The sequence below is a fragment of the Megalops cyprinoides genome, chromosome 13, assembly GCF_013368585.1.
Source record: "Megalops cyprinoides isolate fMegCyp1 chromosome 13, fMegCyp1.pri, whole genome shotgun sequence".
Taxonomy (NCBI): domain Eukaryota; kingdom Metazoa; phylum Chordata; class Actinopteri; order Elopiformes; family Megalopidae; genus Megalops; species Megalops cyprinoides.
In genome coordinates, this window is record NC_050595.1 from 31,752,110 (window position 1) to 31,774,093 (window position 21,984).

A 21,984-nucleotide genomic window follows, 5' to 3' on the forward strand; every position below is an offset into this window, starting at 1 on the left:
TGAGACTCAAAGGGGCAAAATTTATCATGTGTTGAAAGCTTCTTTTCTTATTCCTCCTATGTTGACTGGCTTCGAGGCATTTCACTAAACTGCACAACTTTTTGCTGAAATGATTTCACATGCTAGGTGCTTTGGTAATTATGCAAAAGATACACTGCAAGCATATTATAAAAGATTTTTAAGCAGAGCTTTTAAACTGTATTAATATTGGAATGATTGTGTCCCACTGTTTTTATCACTGTATGTGGTTGAGCCTTATATCAGGATTTTTTATAAGTAGAGTGTACAGTAACTTGATACATGTGTGCTTAAAACTGCAGATAAGGTGTTGTCAAATATTGTAAATAACATAGACAATGTATGTTGTGTCATTGAATACTGAATACAGTATTGTATAATGCTGTACGATGTCACCTTTGTCCTGCATAGAATGACAAAAAATCCTTAGAAAACATTTACAATATTTTATACAATTCCACTTTTAATTCCCTATTCTAAATCTGTACACCATTTGTTAACATGTGAAATAGTCATACTAAAGCTTTTACAAGTGACATGAATGACAACACAAAGATAAAAGGTACAAACACATACTAAAACATCACTGCCAAAAGGAATGTGCTGTAATTGTGTTAGGTGCAGCACTCAGCAGCTGTTTTCAGGACATTGTGAGCAGCACTGGTTCTGAAAAGGTTAACCATGGACTGCTCCAGTGACAGAATTCATGCAGTAAAATATGATGTTCACGGGTGCTGTAGGATGCCCTGGGTACAGACATCTGCCCTACAGATAAATACTGGTTTTCATTTCCCATCCACTCTCATGAAGCATGACAAGTGTCACCTTCCCATCATTCAGCAGCTGTGACCCTCCTTCTCAACACATTTACACATGGACCATAATACAGGGCTCCTGTTCCCTTCCCTTTATATGGGCCAGATTCCACCACAAACACAGCTGGACCCTCACATTTGCACAGACAAAAGGCATGTGTTTAGCTGAACTTTTCTAGCTTTTCTACTGATCGATTATCAAAGGCAAATATTCTTAAATGTATTCTCTGAGTTGTGCTTTTAGGATAATTAAAAGCCAGACTCAGTGGTCTTTGCAGTATGACTGTATCAATGAAATAGATTAGATTGGGGTGTGTTGGTGAGTTTTGCACCTTTGCACAGTGACTTAAGATGCCTAACACCTCGGCTGACATGCAAATATAAGTGGCTCTTTAGTGACATGAAGCGGAGCGTGCGCATATTTTGATATGGTGAACAGGGTGCTTCAGTCATGCAGGAAAATGAAATAGCAGCATCTCTTCTCTAATAGCGCCTGGCAGAGTAGCACGGGAAATTTAAGACACGTAGCGGTCACACGCTGTTCTTGCTGAAGGCCCATCACTGTGGATTAATCAGAGCATTTAACTCTGCCCACTGGCCTCAGAGAGTAATACGCAAATTAATGCCAAACCCAGTAACCCTTCTGCTTCGATTTAATAAGGGGGATGAGGGGTATTGACTCAAGCCTGAGCCAGTGTTTTCTTTGGCAGCAGGCAAAGCTGTTTTCTCTTGGTGTCCTTACCTCGATGAAGGTGCCGGGCGCCAGGTGCATTTTGATCACAAACATGATGGGAATCCAGATGACTGAGCAGATCACCATTAGCCAGCCCAGGACCATGGACCAGGTCGGGTAAGTGTAATCCTCGTAGGTCATCACCTTCCACTGGTATAAGCTCAAGCTCAAGATGAACTGCAATGAGAAGGAGCATATGGTTCTCCCAGTGAATCATGCTTATTTATAACCATGAGAGCGTGGCTGGCAAAGTCAAGCGTGACAATGTTTAGACAGGGTTTAAAGTGGATTTGAACCTGTACTTAACCGTTACACTGATTGCCCTCAGTCCAACGTGTAATTAATGTTGTTCTGCTACCATGTGAACAAAGCCATAAAGCATTGTACAAACATGCCATTTTTCAAATTGCACAGCATTATATATTGAACAATGCAGGTGCTGATCAAAAGGAACTGTATAACAATCCTGCTTAGAGAGATAGAGGTGAAAGCAAATTGGACTGAGGTGCTTTGTTTTCAGTGCTTGAAACGTGCATTGATTTTTTCCTCCCATGCCTGAAAAGACAAAAACGGAACCAAAAAAAGACAAAATAAGGCACCCGACATTACAGTCCATCGGGGGCGTGGAACAGACATACCGTCAGAATAGTAGGCGTCACAAAAGCCCAGCATATCCTCCAAAACTTGTTCGGCTGGAATCCAATCATCATTTCGATGTCTTCACAGAACCTCTGCAAGCCTGAAATAGAAAATAATTGAGCACAGAATGAGAGTCAGGGACATCAGTTGTCAGTTCTGACTCCATTTACAAATACAGCAGCATCCAACAAAAAGTGACCTAGTTTTACTTAAACCAAAGTCAGAGGGAGGTAAATAGGCCTGCTAAACAGTGAATATCCCACTGGGACAGAGTGACAGGGTAAATGGGACACAGCAACCCCTGTTTTTAGTCTGCAGAACAATCTATTTTCTCATTTTGACGCTCTTCTGAAAAACAGGTTTTTGAATTGGGAATTTATTTCCATGTGCTCAAATGGAATTCAAAGTTAACCCAGGCCCTCTCTCACTGATAACTGCTAGAGCAACCACAAAGGATAACTGACGAGGTGCTGGGGACATCTAGTGGTAATAAACAGTAATGTCCTCATTTGCAAATGGATAAGGCAGACACACGAGAATAAACGCAATCACACTGGGAGCACAATGCTTTTAAAAAACATCACTTGACTTACCATATATATAGGAGACTCCCACCAGCTCAAAAATGGCAATGATGACAAGAGAGTAGGAGGCGGCATATGTGTCCACCAACTGAAGCATGTACATTCCACTCTATTCAAGTGACACAGAAACCACAGAGACACTGAAGTAAAGCTGTACACAACAGTGGCAGCACAGACAACCAGTCTCAACTTATATGAAGATCTTAGAACTTCATACCTGCGGCACCCAAACTGATTATTCTGCAGGAATTCTCTGCACCCACACCCATTTTAAAGAATGCCCTACATATCCGTTCAAATCAGTGGGGCATACATAGCGATGCATCCTCAGCATCTAATGGCTGCATTACATGATGTTTTCATGATTATAATTGATAACAGAGTGCATGCCAGCAGTGTTAATGATGCTTGTTTGACCCATTTGATTTCCCATTGGGACCCTGCTCATTACCATGGGTCTGTCTGATTGATACGAGCGGTAGAATCAGGGGCATCATGAGTGTACACTTGTCAGGGCTCTCTCCTCGCGAGACTAATGCATCTAATTACCTGCAGCAAGAGAGCCCCACCCTCTCTCGCGTTCTTGGTACGGCTCCCGACTGCAGCATTGTGATTAAGCCGCACCCATCAATCAAGCGGGGGGGCTGAACCCTGCCCCTCCTCTCTCACCACTGAATCGTCCTCACCTCTGTGATCATGGGAAAGCCCAGCACGAAGAAGGAGATGCAGCACACCAGGGTGAAGATGGGCTTGTGCTTGCGCAGGTATTTGGGGAACTCGTCCGACACTGATGTCACAATGGTCTCGATGGTGGCAAACTGGGAAATGAAGGCAGTGGGGCAGGGGGTCAATTGTAACGGATTGTGGATCCACAGAATGTTTGCACACAGGAAGAGAAGGCTACACTCATATGGTTGAATCCCCAAACTCAGGCTCCACTGTTCTGATACCTCTTGGTACGCTAATCCGCTGTCACACAGATTTATTCTATTCAAGTCTCAGGACAAATTTATTTTCAAAACAATCCCCTCTGAGCTTAATGAAATTTCACCAAAGCAGGACCCATGCTCATCAGGCAATTAAGCCTGTCTGTAATTAAAGAGTGCCTGATTGCAGAGTTGTTTTCCCATAATTGGGTGAGAGCACTAAATCGAGCGTGTCACCCACCCCAGTTCTGCAGCAGTCAAACGGGCTGCGTGAGAGGCCACTCATTTGTAAGGATCAGCACGGCTGCTCAAGTGTCCTCAACACTCAACAACCTGGTGGTCGATGCAACATGACCTTCTGCTGCATTCTGTTTCATACAAAATCAATCTGATCACCTGCATGATTATTTTGTTCACGTAATTTTCCCAGGCATTTTAAAAAGAAAAAATATATCTAATAAACAAGTAAATGCTCCATGATTCAAGGATACTTCAGCAATTTACTTTCTGTTTTCACCTTAATTATTACCGACATTTAATTTACGTTTCTGGTTTGAAAACTACTGCAGTGTGTGAAGGTTCACTTTCCAAGTGACAAAAATCCAACCAGCAGTTCATAACAAGCTTGAACTTTTCCAGGACAACTTTAGCAGTAATACATTTTCTGCACTACTTCCATTTGGAACTACTCTCATTTGCTAGTGAAACTAATACATCCCTAATTATTCTGAATGTGGGGCCCAGCACACACAAAGACCAAATAATAAGTAATAAACTAATCCTCTTTGCAAAAAGACTTACTTTGTGTCTTTGGAGAAAACAATCCACTGACAACAGGGGCTTTTATTAAATATGCTTTGGGCACAGTAATCACAGTAATCTTAGGTGAACAGATCATCATTTACAGGTCTTAAGAAGTCAATGATGCTTTGCGTTAATACATATGTGTTTGTATATTTATGCAATGCTCCCCATGTTAATAAAAAGGGGTTTACCATCCTTCTAACTCTCAAAGTGTCTCTAGACACCCCAGTTTTTTTTGCTCTCTCTCGACTCTAAATTCATGAGGACTGAGAGAGAGAGGGGAGATAAGGAGAGGGTAGCTAAAGGGGGCCAAAGACAATTAATTTCATGGCAAACAAGGCAGTGTGATGAAGTGTTGTGCCCTATATTGCCTGAAGAAAGAACAGTCCCCTGATATTGGGACTGGGGGCGGGGGATAGTATATTGGAGGCCCAAGAAAAAGAAAAAGAAACACTTGATTCCTACTGGTATCCCCTCGTTGGGGAAATTGTGACTCACATACATAATTTAATGTGTTTATTCCTACACTTGTCTTTTATTAGATATGTAATAGCTATGAAAAGTTTTCCCCAATTCTATACCACTGAAATCAGTTATCTTTTTTTTCCAAAATGGAGAGATCTCCCATTGTCAACCATTAAAGGTTTTGACTCCACCTCGGATCAGAAGATTAGAAGTGTTGCATAACATTTTGCCTCTTGAACTCCACAGGTGCTTCTTTAATGCAGTTACATAACTGGTACTGATATTTCTGCACTAATGGATTTTTTTCAAACAGTGTCAGCAGCAGCCAGACTGTAAGAAACCTTTATGGTATCCGTAGTCCAGTGCTGTTCTGTTCAAAAGCACATGTGATGATTCACTCTCTTCAGATACACCCACATCTGTAATTTCCTGCTTTGTGAGTTTTGATTTTGTGTTGGAAATTGACTTGACTTGAAATCGAAACCAATATGCTCACACAACTTTGTCAAACAGCTGCAGCAATTGATGTGGGATTATATCAGTGGGCCATACAATTATTGTAATCACAATTGTGATAAGCTGATGAGTTGAGGTATGCTTTCATAGACTTAAAAAAAATCACACCATTTTCAATTTTACTTTGCAATACACTGTTGGAATGCTGAAATATACATTTTTATAAGTACTATAGTATTTTTCTGAGATTGTAAAGTATTTCTTCAGTCATTATTCATGTGCTTAACTATGTCCCTACCCTGTGAAAATTAGAGTCATTCAGTTAGATGGTGTTTAAATACTTTCAGCAAGCCTCACTGTCACAGTAGTTAATACTGTCAGGTATTACCAATCAAACTTATAGGCAAATAATTACTTTGCACTTTATAATTATTGAAGAGTTAACCCCTCTTTCAGAGTGTATATGTGGAAAACATATACACTTAATGTGGCCAATGCTTAACTCCATTCCAATATATTCCAAGTCATGATCATGTAGTCACGTGTTATGAAATATGAGGATGGCATGATGGGAGTTACCATGGTATCTAGTCCAAGCGTCAGCAGCATGAGGAAAAAGATGATGGCCCAGAAGGGAGGTACAGGCAGTCTGGTCAGCGCCTCAGGGTACACCACAAAGGCAATGCCTGGTCCTGGGGGTAGGAGGGAGGGTGGATACACATGACATGGGTCATATCATGAATCTCTTTCAGCAGCAGTACACCAATGCATTCAGGACATATGGCCAAGAATGACTATGTCACAGCTCATACCACACTTTTAAAAAAAAATAACTGTAGCTCATTCTTGTTTTTTGAAACTTCAATGTCATTCAGAAACTTTCTATTTGTGTTTTTAGGATGACAAGAGAAATTCAAAACTGTCATCATAGGTACTACAAATGACTAAAATGATAGTAAGTGTTCATTCAGAACATTCCCCTTGTGGGTTCTGCATTTGATTGAGTGCTACACTTCTACTAATGTTAATGCTTTATGAATAATGCCAATTCTTACAGATGTGTGAGATGTCACTGTCTTTAAAGCAATTAAAAATAATAGCTGTGTCTGGAAAAGCATCATTTCAGTAAACTGTTCCCCTTTCTGATGGCATGTTTTCCTGAAGCACAGACATAGGACCATGTGTACAGCAGGAGAGAAGGATTTTTTATAAAGGAAATTATGAAATGTTGCCATTGGCAAGGTAATATAAGTTGTGAGAGTTTTGCTGCACTGAGCGCACTATGTACACTGATAACCTTTGCCCAGCAGATATGTTCCTTTCTCATAACACAGATGTGAAGTTGCAGCAAGGCTTGCAGCAACAGTATTCAAGTGTTAGCTTAAGGAGTTAAAAAATACAGGCCCGAGGAGTTGTTTCTTTACCTTCATCAGCAACCTTCTCGATGGGCACTTTCAGCTCGTGCGCCATGAAGCCAATCACAGAAAAGATGACGAAGCCTGCAAAAATGCTGGTGGCACTGTTTGTACACGTCACTATGATTGTGTCCCTGCAAAAGAAGGACACGAGGGCAGTATGAGAACAGTAAAGAGAGGGACACAAGGACAGTATGAGGATGGTAAAGAGAGGGACACAAGGACAGTATAAGGACGGTAAAGAGAGGGACACAAGGACAGTATGAGGGTGGTAAAGAGAGCGGCGTTCAACCACACTGTAGGGTACAGCAATTAATATCTCTTTGCGTAAATGAAAACACTGACATGACGCCTCTGCAAAATCACTCCAATGGTATCATATTGTCATGGCATCACATTAGTCTGAAAATGCTAAGCTTTAGAAGGGAAATACGTGAGAGAGGGAACTATGTGACATTATGTATGTTGAATATTGTATTTTTACATTGTAATCATAACCAAAATGTGCATTGTTGGAAAAGTTATTTAGGTGATAAGCAGTAAATTATCAAAAAATTCAACAGTTATAAGAATCATAATAATAAAATGTATTATTTGCAGAACATTATCCATTCAAGCATTTATTCCACAAGGTGCTTCACAGCTAATAAGTATAAACCAGAATTAAAAAGTTAAAAATAGAAAAAATAGAGTAAAACTGACCACAGGTCTACTGAAAGATGTTATGTTATGTCAGGTTGGGCTCTGCTTATCCTTGGATTCAGTTTCTAAACTTTCTGTAATGATGGCATCCACTTCATAGTACTACCAGACTTCTGGTATTCCGAATACCAGTGCCCTCTAGTGGAATACAGAGAAATAACCAAGACTGAAGAAATGTTAAATCATCCTTCAACCTGCTCCTTCCAGCGAGACACTGAATAGTTTAATCTTTCAGCCTTTCAACAATTATTAAAGGCTTTTTAAAAAAAAATTATTTAAATAAGCATTACACTTCTTGTCTACAGAAATCACTGTGGAATGGATCTGATGTCCTCTGCCAAATGAACGTGTGTGCATTATTCAAAGTCTAATCTGTGGGAGAGGGAGTGCACTCCCTTCCAAAAATTAACAGTCAGATATTATCAAGGTTGAAACTGAATATAAAGCAGAATATCGGCGAAACCGTGACCTCTGATGTCTGACATGCTTTCTGGATATACTGTTGGCTTTTTGTGCACAATAATAGCGTTATAATAAAATAATAAAATTATAATGAGACAAAGGCTGACACACTTATACTGCAACTTTATTAATGTGACAATGGTCTTCATGCACTCCATTAGACTGTTGGATTATCCAACATACTTATTCTGGGTTATTAGAATAGCTCCATCATTCCACCATCACAGTGGTGTAGTCTATGTGATATACAGGTCTACGCCGTATACCCACTAAGAAAGCTCCAGGATTTCCGGATACCCACTCAAAAACATACAAGGATACGTATCAACATAGTTTTGTGACAGAATTTTCACATGAGCTAATTGTTTTCGCAAACACTGGATTTGGGAGACAGCAAATTGTGCAAATGTCGCTGAATATGAAGAAGAAAAAAAAACCTTTCATAATGTCCAATCAGACAGCCCTCCCTCCATCCCCCCACCTCGCTCCCTGAGCACCAACGAGCATCTTTAAGAAGCTAGAGTGCGTACACATGCGACCACTGCAGCTGTGTGATTTCGGGATTTTAAAATAAAATTTGGATATTGAAGTAAAGATAAATGAAATAAAACAAAACAAAATGAAACGAAAACAAGCAATACTCTTGCAATTTATAAAAACACATTTTGAATCTTTTGATCCTGGCAGACTGGCACCTGAGATTGCAGAAAAGGAGCCTGATAACGTTACAACTGGTCGGGCCTAAGTGAAAATCTCATACAGATTAACATTATCTGATTAGCTAGTACATATTACTCTAACAGCAGGGGATGTGTGATATGTGTATTGAATTATATTTGCTGCCATGTCTAGTATGTCCCTGAAGATAGCTAGTGAGCAATGGTTTTCATAGTTTTAACCACAAAATCTAGCTGTCTAGCTAACTAAATTGACTAGCTAGCCAACAAGTAGCAAAGTTAGCACAGTAGCAGTATCTCTCTCCTCTTCCCCCGTGTTCGCCAAACCTTCCTCTTTTGGGCTACTAAACATAACCATAAGAAAACGTAGCTAGATAGATAAATAATCAAATGATGGTGCTCAGAGACGACAAGCTTTGGCATGACTGGTTAACATCAGTCTTGCACGTGATATTGATACGGGTGGATGAAGTAGGGAACTTTGTTTTAGTGAAAGTATAACTACTCAGATATATGCTGTACGCTGGTAAATGCAAAAGTAGGCTACTTAATTTCAAGGTGTAGTTAAGTTAAAGTAGCTACTAAGTACGATTTTTTTTTTTTTATATATACACAAAACACAACAAAGAACAGTCTTCAAAAACAGTTTCAAAGAAAAGACCCCCCCCCCCTCCCAACCCCCCCCTCTAGCCCCCCCCAGCCCTTCCTCCCCTTCTTACCCTCCCCATAGACAGAGTGGAAAATACAACCTATGGCTGGATCAACAAATGGACAAAATAAATGTATGTATAAATACATATGGGGGGGGGGGATAAAAAATAAATAAACAAATAATAAAAAAGGAAAGAAAGGAAAGAAAAAAAACAGAAAATACACCGACAGAGGATCAGCAGCACTGTATAAAGCTTGCAGAAAGCGGACTCTAATTTAAACGGTTCACTTTCTTTTGTTTTTTCCCCTTCTTTCTTTTTAAATTTACCCCCACCCCCCTCAGAGGAGGACAACATCTTGTTCTGCCTTCTCCCTTATTATACAATATATTTAATTATTCATTTACTTTCTTTGTTTAAATATATTACCCATTCCATCTTTCAGCCTCTCTAACTTTATCCCATCTTTTTGCATAAGCTAAACCTCCTGTTTCCTGTGCCATAAGACACTCAGTTCTACAGTAATAGCTGACAAAGTTCTTGAATCTCTCAATTCTTAGTCTCCACTGATGTCAACCCAGAAATAAACACTTTTCCCAGCAATATAATTATGTTGTGTATTGCGTGAGAGTGTTTTGATATATCACCCAGTAACACTGTAAACAAGTTTAACTGAAGACAAACATCAGGCATAGATAACCAATCTTGAACCTTTGTCCAAAGTAAGGCGACAAATGGACAATATCAAAACAAATGCTCTACAGTTTCCATCTGTTCTTGGCAGAATCGGCATATGGGGGATGAGTCAATTCCCCAGATATTTAACACCTTTTTTGTTGCCAAGAACTTATATATTAGTTTGTATTGGAAATATCTTATTTTTGAATCGAATGTTGTTTTATAAAGGATTATGAAGATCTGATTCCATGGGATTGGTGTATCTAACATTTTTTCCCAGCTATCTAAAAATCTTGTATGGTATGGCAACTAAGTTCTTCGTTCTTAAGTAAAATTTGTACATATCTTTGTTAATCTTTGTTTTTTTAGCCAAGTTGCCATTTTCATATGTGGCCTACAGACTAACTGGCATCCAGTGCCATTTCTAATTTTCTTTTTACATGTTTGTGGTAAAGATCCGATAAGTTGATTGTATTGTTGTAATGTGCAAACATTTCCATAAATACGAATTAGTTTGTTTATATGACATGAGTTTACCTTCTTCATCAACCATATCCTTTATAAAAATTATGCCTTTGTCAAACATTTGTTTCCAAAAAATCATTGTTCCATCCATTATAATACTGGAGTTCAGCCATATGATTCGTTGTAAGACTTGTTCTGTATTTTCTGGTGGATGAAATTGGTATTGTAACCAACTTAGTAGAGCTTCTTTCAAAAAAGTGGAGATATTTGAGAATATGTAATTAATTACTGAATAATCGATAGGTTTGATTTGTAGGAATGGAAAAAGACCTTTTTCAAATATGAGGTGAACACACTTAGTATTTTAGTGGAAAACCATTGAGAGTTGAAATAGAATTTAGGAATAAGGGAGGCTTTAAGTGAGAGGCTTTTAAATTTAGTCATTTTAAGCCACCAGATATGTAATCATTATAGAGATATGTCCGCTTAATTTTATCTTGTTTGTCATTCCATATAAATTGGAACACCTTCTGTTCATATATTTTGAAAAATGATTCCTCAGGAGTTGGTAATGCCATGAATAAATAGGTAAACTGGGATACAATTAATGAATTAATTAAAGTTGTTTTGCCGTAAATTGTGAGATGTTTCCCTTTCCAGGGCTGCAAAATCTTTGTGATTTTACTGAGTTTATTATTAAATTTAAGTGTTGATATTTCATTCATGTTCTCCGGGATGTGAATGCCAAGTACATTAACCGACCCATCTGTCCATTTGATTGGTAAATCACATGGTAGGGAGAAATCTGTATTTTTTAGTGGTCCGAGCCTCAGTATGTGACACTTATCATAGTTCGGCTTTAGTCCAGACAGGTTTGCAAAGTTGTCTAGGTCTTTTATAAGGTTCTGTAGGCATTTATTGTCAGGGCTCAGCAAGAAACTTGTGTAATCAGCATACATTGAAATTTTTGTATTTAGTCCTTGCAATTCCAAACCTTCGATGTTATTATTTGATCTTATTTTTATAGCAAGAATTTCAATTGCCATGATGAATAAATATGGGGATAAAGGGCAACCTTGTTTTACCCCCCGTGAGAGTATGATAGGTTTTGATAGATATCCATTATTTATTACTTTACTAGTAGAGTCATTATACAGTACTTTAACCCATTTTATTAAAGAATCTCCAAAATTAAAGAATCCCAAACATTATATATAAAGTCCCATCTTATTTTATCAAAAGTTTTCTCAAAATCTGCTATAAAAATTAATCCTGGCTTCTTTGTTCTATCATAGTGTTATTATAGTTTCAAGTAACTGTCTTATGGTATTTGCAATATTTCGTCCTTGCATAAAACCAGACTGGTCATGGTGTATGATATCAGGTAAGATATTTTTAATACAAAAACCTATGCATTTCACTAATATTTATATTAGATTGCACTTTCTTGCTGATTACCCGTGAGTATACCTTTTTCATATGAAAAATTAAAACATGTAAGGAGGGGTTTTTGATTTGTTCATAAAATGTTTGGTACTGATGATGGTATTTCAATTGGAATACCATCAAGGCCAAGTGTCTTTCCAGGCTGAAAGAACATAATAGATTGGTAAAGCTCATTTTCTGTAATTAGGCCTTCACATGATTCTTTCTGTTCATCAGTATGGGTATGAGGAAAATAATTTACAAGTGACTTCATTTAATGGTACGGGTGAGGATTTAAATGAAAAAAATCTCTGTAAAATATTTCTCTACTTCATTCAAGATATCAACTGGTGTAGTGAGAATCATTTATTCATTTAATCATTTTGAATCATTCTTATCTAATTTTTGTATATTTTACTTTGCATTATTTCTCTGTTGAAGGTTTAAAAAGAATTTATTGCATTTTTCCCCCTTCTCCATCCATTTTGCTTTATTTTTGTAATACATAATACTTGACCTGTTATATATTAGTTGTTTAAATTCTCTTTGTTTCTGGTCCAATTTGTCAAACACATCCTGAGTTGCTTTTGAGCTGTCCAGAAGTGATGTAAACATTTCAATCTCTTTTTTAATTTTTTGTTTGTTTAACCTAAACTGTTTCTGTCTTTGTGAGGCAAATTTGATTGAGTGTCCTCTAAAAGCACATTTAAATGTGTCCCAAACAGTAAGAGGGTCTGCTGATCCTATGTTATGTAAGAAAAAGTCTGTGATAAATTCCTTTGTTCTTTCTACAAATATCTCGTCCTCTAGTAGTTTTTGGTTGAATTTCCAATACCCATGACCCCGGGGATATTCAGTCATTTCTAAATGGAGTGATACAAGTTGATGATTAGATCTTATTTTGTCTTCAATTAAAACCTTTTTTGCTTTGGATATCAAGGAAAATGAAATAAGGAAATAATCTATACGACTTGCCTAGTTTTGTCTTCTCCATGTACACCTTTGTGATTTTGTTTTTTTTTAATCTCCAAATGTCTATCAGGTCCATTGTGTCCATTATAGATGTAATTTTTGTAGAAGCATGTGGGTAGTAATTGAATGAGTTATTTCCTTTACGATCCATCAGAGTATTTTGCACTATGTTATAATCTCCAACCATTATATAATAATCATTTGTAAATTTTTCAGCTCTTATGTTATTATAAATTAGCTCAAAGAAGTTTGGATCATCATTATTTGGGCCATATAAGTTAATAAAGCAGACTTTCTTGTCTTCAATAGTTGTGTTTAAAATGATCCATCTTCCTTGAGTCTATTTCTGAAGCCTGAGAAGTGATTTTGAAATTATTTTTAAACAAGATCATGACTCCCCTTGAGTTTTTCAAACCATGGGAAAACAATATTGGACCACCCCATTCCTCCTTCCAGTTTCATCTGAAGGTACCAAGTGTGTTTCTCGCAAAGAGATAATAGAGGAGTCTTTATCTTTCAACCAGGTAAATACTTGTCTTTTTTTATCTGCTAGGTCATTACAATTATAGCTTGCAATAATAAGTTCCTCACTTCCCATTATTTGAAGGCGAAGTTAAAATTTGAAATGTTTTTATATCATGATCAAATCTTGGTATGTATACATTGTGAGATGGAAGAAGTAAAATGCTGCCTTATGATGCAAGAAGTTGTCCCTCCACTGCCCTCCCCTATCAGTCAGAAATGTGCATTCCTCCTCAATCCACACCACCCACCCTTCTCACAACATTGGCCCCCAAGCCCAACCCCCCTTTCCCATTGAAGAGAGAAAAACAACAAAAGAAAGCGAGAAGCAAAACAACAAAAGCATAACAAAGCAAAACAGCAACAACCGAAGAACAGCAACAGTCTCTCAACACTACCCCATAAATCCTCAATACTACTTACTCTTCCGACTGGATTGATAAACTAGACCCAAAAGTGATGGGCATGTCGGAAGACTCTAGTATAGATTCACATCTTGAAAAAAGAAGAAAAAAAAATAATAATAAAAAATAGGTCTTCTACTTACAACCATGGTGTAACTTTTGAGTCCCTGTACAGCTGATTATTGATGTATAGTTTGTCCTAAGTACGATTGTAAGTTTTTGTTACCCACTGTGTTTGATATAGCTATGATTTTTTATTGTTAAGAGGCATTCAATGTACAAGCCTTTGAACTGTGAATGTTAGTGGTCAGGTGGTTAAATGCGGACTTTACAGGTGCACTCTGTGATTCTAATCCGATACGCTTTTCGTCAAATTCAGAAAATTTCTCCTCACGGTCCTCTAGCTGTCCGTTCTGTAGGCTTAAGTGCGCTCAAAAAAACTCAGGTGTTTCTACACAGTTCTGCCCTCACTCTGCCATGGATGCATGGAGGCAAAGCAAAGTGAAGATGCCAGAGTACAAACACATCATAAAAGCTTTGTAGTCTGGACACCCCCCTTACCCCACGCCCACGGACACTATGCTACCTTAAACATGTAATGTTGCTTTAAATAAATAGGTTTCATCCTCTGAAAATACATACCCAGTCCTTTGGAATGGCCTCAATTGTGTGTGAATGCATGTACAGTATGCGTTGGTGATTATGGTGGTGGTTATGGGGTTGTTGGGTGTTGCGCTGGGGTGTGCGTGTGCATGGAGGGAGGGGGTGGGGGGAATCATCATAGTATACCCACCACTGCAAACTAGACTACACCATTGCACCATCATGATTAGCACAGAAACAATGTGTTAGATTGACCAAAATCTTCAATTTACCTAGTGTGTTGTGTGTCACTAAACTTATGCCAATAAAACTCAAAATACTTCCTTAAAGATGTCAGTCTTGATGATGTGGAAGATAATAAAGAAATACATAAGAAAATTAGAAGAGATACAGAAAATCACTGAAAAAATGACACAATGAAGGAAATGAATCTTTAGTGATCATTTTAAGTCTCTTCATTGTCTTCAAAACCCACACACCATATGAAAGAAATGCATACCAGCATTCAACCTACCAGACTACGAGTTAATTGCATCAGCTATTTCATGTATATGCTAATGAGAGTGATGGCTTCTCTGTTCATGCCACGTATTGACCCTTTGCATAGCTGAGATTATACAGGAAAAGGCTCTGGTTTATGAGTATGAGAGTATTCCAATACTCTTAATTCAAAACCCACAATCTTTGAATCCATATACAAAACCATAACTATTACTCCATACTTCTATACACACACAAACACTCACACACACACACACACACACACACACATCATACTAGTATAATCAAAAGCTGCAATTAAATATATGTGAGCTTAGTACTCATCAAATTTATATATATATATATATATATATATATATATATATATATATATATATATATACATCTGGAACATCATGTGTAAAATTTATCCTGTCATTTAGCCACGTTGGATAGAGCAGGGTAATGTATATCAAATAGAAAAGGGATTCTCAGGAACTTTATGGATAGATATTTTTGAGAGTATTTCAATGTATGCCTACCACCCCTGCTGTCATTATAGCAGAATAAGGCAAAAGGCATAAATTGAAGACTTCAGCTAAGCACCAAACTTAACTAAACATGAAAAAGACTTATGATTGCTAAATATGCTAAACGGATAGAACTAAACATTGATTACAATGTCTGCCTGTCACCCCCACCCACCAACCCAGATATATTGAATGATTACTGAGTTATTATGCCCTCCTTTTCAAGGATGTCCAAAAGCATGAGAACTTCAACAAAAAAGGACTAACCGAAGAAGATTACCAATCAACCAAATGCAACCAGCTTAGTGTTTCCAATTTAGGGTCACATGACACTTTTTTTACCTGTAGCAGTTATTGTGAAACTTGTTGTAGGAAGACAGAGTAATGAGTCCACCCCAGGCAGCAGACAGGGAGAAGAATATTTGAGTAGCAGCATCCTTCCATACCTAGTGACAAAACATAGTGTTGGAGGTTACACAGAGCGACAGCAAGAGGCACCAAAGCATGGAGAGCCTGCAGAAAGAAGTCTGCATTTAAAGCCCCTAAGAGTGTTAGCTGGGGCATAGCAACATCCCACAAAAAAGTTACCTAAATGAATGGTGAGGCATACAGAAACACTGATATGTGCCCTTTAGCATGCTAATAATGGAATCTGGCATTCCAAAACTGAACATTAGTTTAGTTTGTTTAAGTGTCATAACGAAAGCCATGATGACCATGTCAATTCACAAACTCATTAAAATAATCAACAGTTCAAATTGTGAAAGAAGACCTATTAAGTCTCTATAAGTCTCTTTTCAAGGCAAATCTGATCTACAGTACAGACTTGTTCAAGGAATCCATTTAATAATCTTCTACAGATATTTGTTTGACAAAAACACAAAATAGCATGCACATTGCAATAAACAGTATGAACGAATGAAAGCTGTTTTACTGCCAGACATTAAATTCACCAGAGCCTAACCAAAGTTCTTATCACTGAGTGCATCTGTATAGTACACCAATGTCATATCTGCTTCTGTATTCACACAGAAAGGAAACGTGGCATGTTAAGTGGTTCTGCATTACCTTGGCATCATTGAGTTTCTCCCATTTGGGTGTTATGAAGTACAGGATGCCAGATCCTGCCCCTGGCAGGGTGACCCCTCTGACCAATAGAATGATGAGCACCACATAGGGGAAAGTGGCTGTGAAATATACCACCTGGACACACAGAGTACAGAGGGGATTACTCTTCTAGTTGCAGTGAGCAGGAGATCCATGAGCAAACTGCATGACAGGGGACTTGTGTTCTGTTGAGCAGACCTGTGTTGCAACTGATGCACAAGTGCAGGGATAAAGGCTGCATTGTTAGTAGGTGTCCACTAGGGGGAAGCCTTGCACAGGAAATCTAAGAATACCTGAGAACATTGCAGGGTGACTTTACCACATGATATATTTGCTTAGCAGACACTCTTATCCAAGACAGCTTACATAGCTTACATATCATTGGCTATAGAGGTTATGCACGTGACGTCACAGTGGGCGGGGTCACCACAGGTTACACCCACTGAGTGGCAGAAAGACTTACTGAGTGGCAGCGTTAGCGTTCAGCTTGAATGCCGCGAAAACACAAAAAACACATCTAAAATGGGAAAGAGCTGTTGTGCAATTGACTGTACAAATAGATTCAACAAGAAATCGGAGCTATCTTTTTACAGACTGTTGAAAGCTACAGAAAAGAGAAGCAGATGGATTGCTGCAATTCGCAGAAACAACTGGAATTCAGGCACTGAAACGTGTAGCTTATATGTTCCAAATAAAAGTTGTAATAAAATAAAAATATTAGTGCAAGCCTGTCCACATACAACCAGAATATCCATTGGTGCTCTCGTCACTTTAATTTTGCCAACAAATGCCACCTTGGAGTAGACTACGACCAAGCATCAAGGCTTTTGCGGACATTCTAAAATGCTTGACGTGAAACGGCTTTTAACATGGCTTAATGTTCCAAAACAGCGATCAATGATCACCAAATTTCTCTCAGACATGTCTTGTCATAAACATTCCACCTGTCAAAAAAATCAAAACTGAAATCCTACGAGTATAGACGTAATCTTACATTAAGCGTTTTGCTCTCCATTGATGCCCATGTCAATGGAGAATTTTGCTTTTTTGATTCCTGGCCACATGCCAATGTCTATGGACCACTGATTCTTTGATAAATTGTAAGGATCACTGCCGAGTCCAGCTGCCTTTAATGTAAGCAGATCATTTGTTTTACTCCCGGTTTCGCAGTTTCCTGTACTAAATGCAGCCATGTTGCAGGATGTTTTGCCACTCAGGCCGACTGAGGGGGCATATTCCAGTGACAAAGTGATGTCAACGCATACCTTCTATATGAATATTTGCAAAAGTTTCTGAATAAGTACCTTGCTGAGGGTGCAAGAGCAATGTCCTACTGCTCTATCGGCAACTTCTGTGATATAAGCCCTGCCCCTTATCTCAACACCACACTTCACCGTGACATAGGTAATATTGTTTATTGACAAAAAGAACCAAAGCTCTGTCTCACCTTCCCGGATGACTTTATTCCTTTTGCCAGAGAGGCATAGACTATCACCCAGGCTAGAAATAAGCACAGAGCCAGAGGCCAGCGGATGTCTCCTGGGTACTCAATCCCTTTAGAAATGTGCAGCACATTGTACCTGCAAAGACGAAGGCATTTCAGACACTTATACAATACAAAAGGAATGGGGAAAACAGTGAAAAAAAAACATCAAATCAGCTGACATCAAGCAGCTTCTCCCAGCAAGCGTAGGCAGCTCTCCTCAAATGTAAATAACATCCTGCCTCACTGTGAGATATCTGGTTCATCATATGACTCTTCTAACTACATAAAGCATACAGTTGCTATAGCAGGATGCGCACACTGAAACTATCCGTGCAGGCCCATCTGCAAGGACAGCCCATCGGCCCTTGCTATTTGCAGTGCAGAAACACATGTACCCTAGCCAGCATCCACTTACTTGAAGTACTCCTCACTAGGGCTGACGTAACTTTTGTTGTCTGATGTCAGGTTGGCCAATTTGCTCAGATTCCCCATGGCATTCACCGCCAAGCAGCGGGTGGTGTTTCTCACAGTAGTGATGTTCCTGTCCCGCAGTATGCAGGATTCTGTCACAAGCGCAAAACAATGGCCATAAAAACAGCTGGACAATGGTCTTTACACAGGTATGCTGTGTGATTCTGTCTTTTCCACACAGAATCCAGTGCAGTGTAATGATTCAATAAAGAACACATACATAGGAATGTGGACAAACTAGAGTTTTGCATATTGTGAAAAACGTTTTGTCTTATATTGGATAGCTATGTATTGATGTCCAGGTATTACTCCTGAATGTAAAGAAAATGGTTTTGTTGTGCATCAGTGTCTTACGAACGCAGGGAAAGGAAGTCCACTCACATTTCTATGGAATGCGGCACAACCTCAATCATGCATTGCAATTTACTATATGGCCACAAGAGGGCTCTTCAACACAGAATGTTGAAGAGAATGTTGCTGCCGCAACCTTGTACAGTAAATTAGCCAAGCAAGCATTTTTTGTACAGAATTCACTGTAAGATACCAGACAAATGTATTTAAATGCAATCTGCTTGGTTAAAATTTGCCTGAAATATTGTGCTGGGGGACAGTGGACGATTTCAGTTTTCTCAGAGGGAAAACATAATTTTCTTTGTGGATAAAATCTTAAAATTGTTTAACATTATTCGCTAAAATGCACGTAATCGTTATTCATATATACAAACCCATTATAAATCTGGATCGTAAACAATAACATATGCCCAAACAAATTCGCGTGGCTGTTCTTGTAGAATTTTTGTACAAAAAAATGCGTGTCCAAAATGGTACGCCCTGAAGGTGAAAATGCACCAACGCGGGCCCTTAGAAACACTAAGCGCAGAGGAGACGGACGCATTGCGGATTAGTACAGTTGCCGGCTCGAGCGTGACGCTTTCCATTAAATTCTTACCTAAAAAGAGCATATCTTTGTCCTTACAGTCCGGGGTGTTCCACGAATTCTGACAGGTAGCCCATGGAAGTGAGCGCTTCAATGAAGCGAACAGGTAGTACAATGTCCAGCACATAATAATATTATAGTATATGGCTATTAAGACAGATATAATCAACATGGCAATCCCGCAACCTACAATAAACAAATAAGAGGACATATGTAAATTATTCTTTTGGAGAAAAAAAATGTTATAATCATCATATTTGTGTATATCGCAACGGAAATGAATTAGTCTGTATGGTGAACATATTTCTCTAGCTACAATATATGCCTATATTTTAATCCCAAGACAAAGAATTCAGCAAAAAAAAAAAAAAACAGACGTCAACGTTCAAAACAAATTCCCCGTCATGACTGAAAATCACATAAGCACATGCTGGTGGAATTTAGTTTACCTTGAAGAGCTGGAATAGCTTTCCATACAGATACGGGCCCCTGGCTGGCGAATTGGCCCAGAGATACTTCCAGTAAGAATATAGGAATGCCAGCGAGGCATAACATTATCAGGTATGGTATCAAAAAAGCACCTAGAAGGAAATTACAGAAATAAATTACACGAATCACCTTCCAATGTGATTAGATAATATGCTAGGAAATATGTTAACAATTGTGAATACAAGTTGGGTTTCTTATAACGAAAAAGTGCAGTGTTTGGCGATGTATAAAATGTTTAGAATAAATCTCAGTTTTAACAGAACGAAGCTATAGACAGTCTCTTGGGATTAATTGTTTGTGTTTCTTCCAATTCATTACAATGCTGCCTTGAATGGATGTGTATGCGTACCAAAATTGATTACATATTTTGCCTAATATAGTAAGCGTTTTGCTGTGCTTAAGAATTTCGTGGATAACCAGGTTTATTATTATTATTATTATTATTATTATTATTATTATTATATACAAATCAAGGTAAAACAGAAAACCTTCACTTTAATGTATATATTCCACTTCACCAAATTATTTTTAGACAATCAAACCATTGATAATGAACTACAGTTTTATACCGTTACGTTTGCAATTGCTATTTTGACTTCGCAAGAGTGCGGACATGTTTTGTTTGGCCCACGTTTAGTAAAAATACATTTAGTTAGCGAATTCCATCATACTGAGGGCCAATGACAACGTAATGCAACACGACGCGCTAGTGCAAATACAGAAAAGCATTATTACTTTACCATACCTGAATGCTCAAAATGAAAGAAGTGCGGGTCAGTTCGAATGCTACAATCGTGGGTGTGGGCCTATTATTTCCAAGAAGGGGAAGTTCGTGCTTTTTAACGTTAAATTATTAACGAAGTATTTCTGATGGACTACTTTGAGTAAATGGTATTTTTTTTCATATTTTAAGTTACTTTCACACAAGTCCCGTACACTGTTAAAATGACAATTTTGTGATCTTTTATTATAAAGCAAACATTCTGGGGTTGGAATCGTTTACCGTGTACGTTCGTATTCCTTACCTCCTCCATTTTGGAAGGCGAGGTATGGAAACCTCCACACGTTACCCAAACCAACAGCGTACCCAACCATAGAAAGAATGAAATCCAGTTTATTTGACCAATTTCCCCTAGCTTTGTTCTCATCTCCTTGGTCGTCATCGTCATCATCCTAAAGAAGACAGTTATTCAAATATTTAATTTTTATGCTTTACCGATACTTCCCAATTGGTAGTCAGTATTTGTTTGCACTGCACAAAAGGCTAAACATTATAAGCAAACTCGAGTAAGTAATATTCTGTCATAACATTAACTGTTTTCACTGTAAGAAAAAACTGCACGCAACCGCAACACGCCTTGGCAGATGTATACAGCTTTATTTGACAGTGTAACCCGCATTCAAAGAAATTGCATTACTCGTTTTAATAGTCCCATGCCAACGAGACTGCATTGTGCTTCCCAACAGAAAACAAACAGGCGCTAGTGAAAACCCCACTTAATTTGCTCTGAAGTGTCCCCGAGGGATTGAACAATAGCCAGAACCCGCATCCTTATGTAATACATTATTCCGCAGTGCCACTAGTAGCAGTAACCAATCCCGAGAGAGCAAGGGGATTTGCTCTGGGGGGTACCTGAATGGAATACGGTACAGGAATGCGTAAAATTCTCTTTGAAAGGGAGTATCTTCAAATATGTGCTCATGATGCATCTGCGATCAGCGTTTGGCTTTTCTCCAGCGAGTGAATTAGTCAGGAGAAAATACTGTACGTCACTCATTCTTAATTATTCTATCCTTTTATTTTTTTTATTTAATTTTCATTTTGACTGGGCGGAGCGACAAATCTGTTAAAGTTGCAATCGATGTTAATTATTTCAGAGAAAATGGGCGCTTTCATATGTTGCACTGTGTTCAGTTGTTCACCTGCAGTGCGACGATAGTTAAGCGAAACAATAATCATTACTGAGGGTGTGAGCAAGACTCATTCCTTTTAAGATTCCGTGTCGCTTGTGGGCATAACCATTGCAATACACGGGCGTTCAAATCCCTCTAAAAAGTCAATCACTCCG

At 38.4% G+C, this 21,984-nt stretch overlaps 1 protein-coding gene across 1 annotated transcript in view; it reads right to left on the reverse strand.

Annotated features, from left to right (window-relative positions):
- LOC118787727 (sodium- and chloride-dependent glycine transporter 2-like) overlaps window positions 1-21,984 on the reverse strand; it is a 31,037-nt gene that overhangs the window by 857 nt on the left and 8,196 nt on the right. The window contains exons 4-16 of the mRNA XM_036543361.1: window positions 20,941-21,088; window positions 19,876-20,007; window positions 19,439-19,612; window positions 18,434-18,581; window positions 17,980-18,112; window positions 16,494-16,628; window positions 15,768-15,871; window positions 6,865-6,989; window positions 6,020-6,132; window positions 3,476-3,607; window positions 2,799-2,898; window positions 2,205-2,305; window positions 1,576-1,743 (exon numbers count right to left, since the gene is read on the reverse strand). Coding sequence (XP_036399254.1) covers window positions 1,576-1,743; window positions 2,205-2,305; window positions 2,799-2,898; window positions 3,476-3,607; window positions 6,020-6,132; window positions 6,865-6,989; window positions 15,768-15,871; window positions 16,494-16,628; window positions 17,980-18,112; window positions 18,434-18,581; window positions 19,439-19,612; window positions 19,876-20,007; window positions 20,941-21,088 — 1,713 coding nt within the window. The remainder of the gene's footprint in view (window positions 1-1,575; window positions 1,744-2,204; window positions 2,306-2,798; window positions 2,899-3,475; window positions 3,608-6,019; window positions 6,133-6,864; window positions 6,990-15,767; window positions 15,872-16,493; window positions 16,629-17,979; window positions 18,113-18,433; window positions 18,582-19,438; window positions 19,613-19,875; window positions 20,008-20,940; window positions 21,089-21,984) is intronic.